Source organism: Monopterus albus, unplaced genomic scaffold (assembly GCF_001952655.1).
Source record: "Monopterus albus unplaced genomic scaffold, M_albus_1.0 scaffold56.1, whole genome shotgun sequence".
NCBI lineage: Eukaryota > Metazoa > Chordata > Actinopteri > Synbranchiformes > Synbranchidae > Monopterus > Monopterus albus.
In genome coordinates this window covers 2,211,920-2,220,894 of record NW_018127936.1, presented here as the reverse complement: position 1 = coordinate 2,220,894, position 8,975 = coordinate 2,211,920, and the positions used below count along the sequence as shown (strand labels likewise).

The window sequence follows — 8,975 nt, the reverse complement described above, 5'->3', positions numbered from 1 at the left end:
GCCGGCTGCTTGCAGGTTAGACCCGATCAGGTAAAACGGTGAGTCCCTGAATATTATGACCATTCAAGGAAATCCTTAAATTGTCATGTAATTCTTAATTTTGTTAGAAAAAAAGTCTCACGAGCGAGAGCTTGGGAGACTGGTATAAACCACATTGGTTCTGCATAGACATTCTAGAACATGCGTACACCTAACTTTTTGAGCTTTGGGTCATGTCTAAGATGATAATTCACCATTTTCACATTGCAGATAAATCAGAAAGCAAGGAAAGGCCCCCTGGGCTCTTTAAAGAACTTGAAGACATTGTCCTTGGCCTTAGGTGAAAACAATATTGAAGATGTCTGGTGTTTCAGTAAAATCCTAAAATAAAACATATAAATGTGAGGATGTCTACATTGTCTGGGCAGAGGATTGACCTCTTTGCAGTCAGGGATTCCACTCCTGCTGGTTTAGAGGTGAAATGAGGACTAAGGCTGGTTCACTATGAGCCAAGCAGCAGAGATGTCACATTTCTACAGTTTGTGTTCTGCCTGTTCAACGGCTGTTTCCAAAGCTGCTCCTGCACTCTCCCTGACTGATTGATTAGGTTCCACCATGATTACAGAGCACCGTGAATGCTGACTTGAGGCTCTCCATTCACCTGATTGTGTGTTTGAGTGAGAGAGAGAGAGAGCTATAGACATGGAAAAACAAAGTACAACCACGGTATCAGACTGTCAAATTCTCTTTAGGTTCCCGATGAGGGAAAAGCCAAAGTTCCCTGCTGTGCACAACAACATCTTGCTCTTGTTAGAAACGGAAGTGCCAGGCACAACGAGGTAGTGTCTTATTGGCAATTAATGCGTGGTTTACATGTGTGGTGGACCATGAGGGGGATCTGTACAGATCAGAGATCAGCTATGATCTGTTACACCAGATGATATGTTAAATGATATGTTTGTATATTTTCTAACCAGCTTCCCTTGTACAAATAGAGAACCTATTATTTTGAGCAAAGATGTTTCTGTTCTACGAGCTAATTTGTGTCAAGTTTACTGTGGCCTTAAAAGGACCCTTTTCTATTAAAGGAACACACTTCTCTGAGGAAAAACATTTAAAAAGGTTGAAATCTCTGTAACAGAGGTCGAGCTACCGACCAACTCGGTCTGTGTTATGGTTCAAGCTCCACAATCTATGGATCCCCACCCCATGCCCCTCGGGCTGTCACAGAACTGACTTGGTCAAACCTCAGGTGGTTTATGAGCCACAGACATGCTCCAAATACAGTGGTGTGACAAAGTGTTTGCCCCCTTACTGATTTCTTATCTTTTTGCATGTTTGTCACACTGTAATGTTTCAGATCATCAAACAAATTTAAATATTAGTCAACGATAACACAAGTAAACACATCATGCAGTTTTTAAATGAAGGTTTTTATTATTAAGGGAAAACAAAATCCAAAACTATATAGCCCTGTGTGAACAAGTGTTTGCCCCCCTGTCAAAACACTGGTTTATCGCACCTGAGTTCAATTTCTCTAGCCACACCCAGGCCTGATTACTGCCACACCTGTTCGCAATCAAGAAATCACTTAAATAGGACCTGCCTGACAAAGTGAAGTAGACCAAAAGATCCTCAAAAGCTAGACATCATGCCGAGATCCAAAGAAATTCAAAACCAAATGAGAAAGAGAATAATTGAGCTCTATCAGTTTGGAAAAGGTTATAAAGCCATTTCTAAAGCTTTGGGACTGCAGCGAACCACAGTGAGAGCCATTATCCACAAATGGCGAAAACATGGAACAGTGGAGAACCTTCCCAGGAGTGGCCGGCCGACCAAAATTACCCCAAGAGCGCAGCGACAACTCATCCAAGAGGTCACAAAAGACCCCACAACAACATCCAAAGAACTGCAGGCCTCACTTGCCTCAGTTAAGGTGAGTGTTCATGACTCCACCATAAGAAAGAGACTGGGCAAAAATGGTTTGCATGGCAGAGTTCCAAGATGAAAACCACTGCTGAGCCAAAAGAACATAAAGGGCCGTCTCAGTTTTGCCAGAAAACATCTTGATGATCCCCAAGACTTTTGGGATAATACTCTGTGGACAGACGAGACAAAAGTTGAACTTTTTGGAAGGTGTGTGTCCCATTATGTGTGGCGTAAAAGTAACACCGCATTTCAGAAAAAGAACATCATACCAACAGTAAAATATGGTGGTGGTAGTGTGATGGTCTGGGGCTGTTTTGCTGCTTCAGGCCCTGGAAGACTTGCTGTGATAAATGGAACCCTGAATTCTGCTGTGTACCAAAATATCCTGAAGGAGAATGTCCGGCCATCCGTTTGTGACCTCAAGCTGAAGCGAACTTGGGTTCTGCAGCAGGACAATGATCCAAAGCACACCAGCAAGTCCACTTCTGAATGGCTGAAGGAAAAACAAAATGAAGACTTTGGAGTGGCCTAGTCAAAGTCCTGACCTGAATCCAATTGAGATGGTGTGGCATGACCTTAAAAAGGCAGTTCATGCCCGAAAACCTTCCAATGTGGCTGACTTACAACAATTTTTCAAAGATGAGTGGGCCAAAATTCCTCCACAGCGCTGTGGCAGACTCATGGCAAGTTATCGAAAACGCTTGATTGCAGTTGTTGCTGCTAAGGGTGGCCCAACCAGTTATTAGGTTTAGGGGGCAAACACTTATTCACACAGGGCTTTGTAGTTTTGGATTTTGTTTTCCCTTAATAATAAAAACCTTCATTTAAAAACTGCATGATGTGTTTACTTGTGTTATCGTTGACTAATATTTAAATTTGTTTGATGATCTGAAACATTACAGTGTGACAAACATGCAAAAAGATAAGAAATCAGTAAGGGGGCAAATACTTTTTCACACCACTGTATATATATATATTAGTTAAATTATTTCAAGGTCTTTCAGATTTGAATAAATGTATTAAACTGATGACAGAATACTGAGTAGTTTTTTCGCAGGTCTCTGTGAAATGATATGAAACTCAAACATGTAATTATAAGTGTGTACAGTTGTTTGAACATAATTGTAAATTGTTTTAAAAATGTACAGCTAGCTGTGTTTTTTTTTTTAAATATGTAATTAAAGTATAATTGAAGGAGTAAAACCTGCCTGTATTATGTGAATGTTGTTGCTACCTTTTTGTCTGGTTTTTGTACATTTCCTTTTAATTTTTTTAGTACTAAAGCTTGCAAAATATCAGTGAAGGACAAAAACTGGAAGCAGCACTTTGCTTTAATTTTGTTGACAAATTAACTGCAAAGCTTTTCATTAATGTAGAGAACTATATTCATCCTCTGAAGCACCTAATGTACACAACATCTTATTGTAACTTAAGTTGAAATGTGCTGCTACTTCAAACCTGCCAAATATTTTAACATACTTCTAACATTTTTATTACTACTTTGGGGCCAAATGTTTTCCCACCTGATCACAATTATTTGTTTTAGTTTACGCAGGGGCCATAGTTACTGCATGCAGAGTTCAAGTTTTAACACCTGTTTTATGCTTCATTCATGTGTTTTACACAACTCAATCAAATAAATAATTTGATCAATATACACAAACATTGGTTCGCTTTAAACTCATATATTAAGGTGATAGAAACAGAATTTTTCCAAAAATTCCATAAGCATAAAAGTGGGACTCAGTTGATAATACACAATTACATGTACCAACGTATAGGGGCATTGGTATGGGAGCTCAGTTTATCTATTATTTGTTCCCAGAGAGGAAGGTGTCAGGCCATTCCATCATAAATCTTCAGAGCCCAACATTATGTAAACTCTTAACCTTTTCTTAAAACAAAGCATCCCTGAACCCTCTCCTCACCCAAGCAAAGAGTAGTTATGTGGCTTGACACAGCATCTTGTAGAAAGAAATTCTTGATAAAATAATATAGTGCTATGTTATGCATTTGCAAAACTGTTTAAAAGATTGTTTAATCTGCTTGACCTTTATAATGGCTTGACCTGTGCAATAGAAATGCTGTGTGTGAGGACGTGTCAAAGTGCAGGGATTCAGAACAACAGGAAGTTGCACAGATGCAGATTGAGATGACTAAACTGCAAGAAGAGTGTGAGTGGGTATAAGGCCTTATTGTTTTGGCTTTAAATTATCAACATTTATCAACATTATATGAAATGCTTGGCCTTCTATGATTGACAGTATAATCTGCATTAGCAAATACAGTATATGAGATATATGCTAACCTTTATCTTACAAGGAGATAATTTGGTGTAGTTTTTTTTATTCTCACTGTCGAGTTGAATCAAACACGATTCAAATCCTCAATACTAAACAAATAAAACTAAGACAATAAACATAATGTAAAGGTTTTACAACACAGACCTACTGTATGTGGATGACGTGTACTGTAAACCCAGCCTTTGATTAGTCATTTCAACAAAGATATCAGAAGATAAACATAAGACTAACACTCCCAGCCACAACTTCCTACTTTTGTAATCAGCTTTAGAATTCAAGTGAACCTGAAAGGGAAGTCAATGTGTCATTCGCCCACCTGCCTACATATGTGCATATGTGATTGTTGTCCTTTTCTAACTCTAACCTGAAACTTGATCAGTTTTTAGTTTCATCTAAAAAACAACAACAACAACAACAAAAAACAGACATAAAATCTTTAAATGTTTGGGATGATGCTCCTTTGTGGCCATGAACCAAGCTGCTGAGAGATCAGGGTCTGAAAAGTGTAGTTCAGAGGGGCCTTTTTGCTTTTCAGTTAGTTTTTCCCTTGTCTGTTCACCTTGACAGTGGGGGAAGTTGTGCCCGTTTCTGCTGTATCTGGTAATAAAATCAAAACAGATAAACACAATATTGAGCTTTTTGATTTGCTGGATTCTTCTACAAAACGTTTAGTAATGAAAAATGTTTATTTAAATATTACAAGAACAACATAAAGACAGATACTAAGTGCATCTTCCCATGACAGGTTAAGTAGGATTATATAAATACAGCAGAAAGAAGAGGGTTCGTCCTGAAACTCCATTTTACATGTTGAGAAAGTCCTGGAAAAACATAAAAATAAAATGACAAGAGTTATGTTTTCATCTCAGTGATCAAAGTGATGCAAACACAGTGTGAATTAATAATAATAGTAACAAGATGACTGTAACATCAAATCATATTTGATCTCTCAGTGGTGTTTATTCTCCACTGTACCCAACTATAAACTGGGTCCAGGGTATCAGCCTCAGTCACCTTCATGCAGCCTGGGGAAGGTGAGCCGTTTGTCAGCGTTTGCCCTCGTTTCTGCTCTCTGTGTTTCATGTAGTCACGAGCCAGCGAGTCAGCATCATCCTGACTGAAGTGCAGGGTAAAAGAAAGAAAAGCTCAAGTCATACTTTAGAAAAGGGAACATGCAGGCTTTGTTTTGCTCTCTCATTGTCAAAGTTCCTCAGATACCGGTCTGCTTTTTAAAACTAACAAATTACTTGAACAGATTCAACAGAAGATTTGGATTCCACACATGGATTCAGATCCAATAAAATCCTATCGAACCAATGATGTTCACATGGAGCACAGAAATCTGTCCATTATATGCCTGTTTCTATGACTGCAGCCTTAACAGACACATTGTCAATCAGAGAGGAAATCAAACAGTACCAGTTCTGGCTGACCAGGTAGTCCACCAAGTCTTTCACCTGGTTGGGCCGACCACTTGACACTATGAGCTGCTTCAGGTGCTCGAAGTGTTTGGTCTTGAGCAGTCTGTGGTGTTGCCTGCTTTCGCTGATGAAAGTTAACACAGACTCCCTGATCTGAAGGGTCATAAAAGGTCATGATATCAGGTCATTATTCAATACAACTGAAACAAAAAGAAATGGTGGCAATTTAACTAGGAAATGTATTTCTGAGCACCTACACTTACTTTTTGTTTATTGCAACACAGCAAACCCTTCCACATGAAGCATGTCTATTTATACTGCATATTTGGTAACTAAGACCCTTTTGACTGGTCCCTTTTAAACAAAGACCACACCTTCAACATCTTCACACCATCAGATCAACCAATCATGTTTCCTGTTTAACATCATTACCAGTGCAAAAATGTTATACACACTGCATATGCTTGGCAACTTTTTTAGTTATAGGAACTGTTACAAAAACCCCAGTGTAGATTAAAAAAAAGTTACTGATTACATTTAATTAAAAATGTGCTTATGACTGAAATTCTGCTGATGTTTGAAAGTGTAGAAATACTGAGACAGGTGAAGTTTTAGGCAAAATACAAGTTTGTAAAGTAGCTAAAGCAGTTAAAATGGAGGTACTGAGTGAAATCATAAAAACAGTTGTTTGAAGAGTAAAAGATGAAAGCAGCTAAAATGGAGGTTCTTGTATAAGTGGCACAAGGAGCTGTAATGCATATCTAACCTAAATGAACTTCTGACCTGTGAGGGGATTCCAGCCAATTCCCCAGTGTTCATAAGCTCTTCTGTCTGTTCAAGGATGGCGACTGGGTTACAGACGGACAGAAAGCCCTGAAACAAGCAAGAAACAGTGATGATCATGACCATGTTACTGTGATTACAGCCTTCTCACGTTTAGATCTGACTCACCTGGATCTGCTGAGCTTTTTTACTGGCACAGGGGATGAGAAGGAGAGTTCCCAGGGCAAACGCATGCAGATTGAACTGTGCAAAACGATTGGCAATTCCAATCAAGTCCAGATTCAACAGGAAAGGGCATCTAGTAGGGAACAACGATGAGTGGCATGACCGTCTGAATGAATATGACATGTTTCAGGTCACCACTGCCGTATTCCACACACAACTCTAACATTTAGTAAATCAAACCTGAGTGCATGAAATACATAGGAGGTGGCTTGTATTTATTTGTGTACTTTACAGGAACCCTACTCTGCAACAATAGAAAAGAGTTCTATCTATAAACACATACAATGAATGTTCATATTCCAAGACTAGTAGGCCATAAGTTTACATTCTACTGGGAGGTTCTAGCATGAGGAAACATGAGGAAAGCGTACTTGAGGAGGAGAACAAAGGTCCTGTAGAATGTCGCCTGCTGATCAGGACTCAGAGGAACAGAAGCTGTCAACATAAAAACATGTCAGACATCATGAGTATTCAAGAGCCATACTGACCACAGCAAATGGATATTATCAAAAGAGGCTTCAGAAAACAAATCGGTTAGTGAATTTACTGCTAACACCATTTCACCTGTATTATTAGCTCTCTTTGTACAGAAGCCTAAACAATGCTCTTACAAAAACATTTAAAAGTCTTAGCAAATTAAACAAACAGCTTCTCATATTCTGCATGATCAAAGGAATAGTTTGGGATTTTTCAATTTGGTGTTAAAAGAATACTGATGTATCCCTACGTACATGATTTTAGGTCTTAGCTGTTCTCTTTTCCTACTCCTTTCCTATTGCTATTTTAAATCCAGTACCTGAGACAAAGGGGGCCAGTATCATGCTCCTCCAGGTCCTGGAGAAGCTAGGAATCTGGGGAGAAAATAAAATAGATACAAGAAAAATAAAAAAATTAATTCCACTCTCGCCATCTCTTTTCGCCATTTTCATTGAACCTCTAGCAGCGGCAATACGACAGAATAACAGCATCAAAGGAATACAAGACACTAACTCACAACATAAAATAAATAAACAATAAAATTAGTTTCTATGCAGATGATTTTTTATTATATTTACAGGACCACTACAGTTCATTACGAGAAGCTTTCTCCATTATTAATTTCTCCAGTACCAACAGTTAAAATCCATAATTAAATCAAAGACCAATATAATCAACAACCCACTGCAACTTTACATGCTAGCTGAGGAGATAATGAAGCTTACAGACTCAAAGAAGATATCTAAACCTTATAAACTAAATGTCAAATATAGATACAACAGTAACAATACCAATGACTAAATGGGAAAAGGATTTGTTGCTCCCCACCAGCTTCAACTTCTGGACTGGGATCTGTAATAATATCTCCTCCATGACTACCAATATAAACTTACAGCTTACGTATACAATAGAAGACCATTCACAGGACTCATATCACAGAAGGTAAAATGCTTAAAATGGGTTTCATACTGACACAGATACTTGTTCACAGTGCACTCTGGGTTGCACCAATGATTACTTCCATGCTACTTGGACCTGTCAATCCGTTTACTCCCTCTGGGTAGCGGTGATAGAGAAACTCTCCACCAACTTGAGCTGTAGAATCCCTCCATCTCCGACACTCTGCCTGCTCGGTAATATCACAGAAGTCAACCCTGTACTAATTAAATATAAAAACCCACTTCTTATCTCTGACTATCACCAAGAAAACAGTCTTTCTAAACTGGAAATCTAAAAGCTCATTACACATCAACCACTGGACCAACCTCTCATAGAATACATCACACTAGAGAAAATATAACTTTTACTGACACTTGGAATCCGTTTCTAACCACTTAGACATAGACCAGATAGCAGGGGCTGAGGCCGTATTTATATGACTGAAATTGCTTTATTATTATTTTTTTCTTTAATTGTTATTTTATTATTACAATCATCCCTTTTCTATCAAACTGTCTTATTTACCCATTCATCTTTCTCCACCATCAACAAACCAGGAGTTGTATACAGTTGTGTTAGGGGATACTCTGCCCTGTCCTCAGCAGCTGGGTCATGCAATCTGGGGTCACTCTTGGGGGTTTCTCTGGGGGGCACAGCATAGGGCACAAAGGCCAGGTCACCGTTTCATTTCCATTATTTGCATATAGCATCACTGGACTGCTGACACCCTCTTAGACAAGCTCCCTTCTCAGGGTCTGGGAGCTGTTTAGGAGTGGAACACACCAGACATGGGGGTCAATAACAAACCAGGAGTTGTATACAGTTGTGTTAGGGGATACTCTGCCCTGTCCTCAGCAGCTGGGTCATGCAATCTGGGGTCACTCTTGGGGGTTTCTCTGGGGGGCACAGCATAGGGCAC

General features: G+C 39.1%; 1 protein-coding gene across 1 annotated transcript in view; it reads right to left on the bottom strand.

Moving 5' to 3' along the window:
* Positions 1-3,959: 3,959 nt before the first annotated feature.
* Positions 3,960-8,975, bottom strand: part of kntc1 (kinetochore associated 1) — a 22,408-nt gene continuing 17,392 nt past the window's right edge. The window contains exons 56-63 of the mRNA XM_020602415.1: positions 7,437-7,491; positions 7,012-7,075; positions 6,584-6,713; positions 6,416-6,505; positions 5,631-5,785; positions 5,226-5,328; positions 4,980-5,032; positions 3,960-4,808 (exon numbers count right to left, since the gene is read on the bottom strand). Of these exons, the coding sequence (XP_020458071.1) occupies positions 5,015-5,032; positions 5,226-5,328; positions 5,631-5,785; positions 6,416-6,505; positions 6,584-6,713; positions 7,012-7,075; positions 7,437-7,491 (615 nt within the window). The 3' untranslated portion in view covers positions 3,960-4,808; positions 4,980-5,014. The remainder of the gene's footprint in view (positions 4,809-4,979; positions 5,033-5,225; positions 5,329-5,630; positions 5,786-6,415; positions 6,506-6,583; positions 6,714-7,011; positions 7,076-7,436; positions 7,492-8,975) is intronic.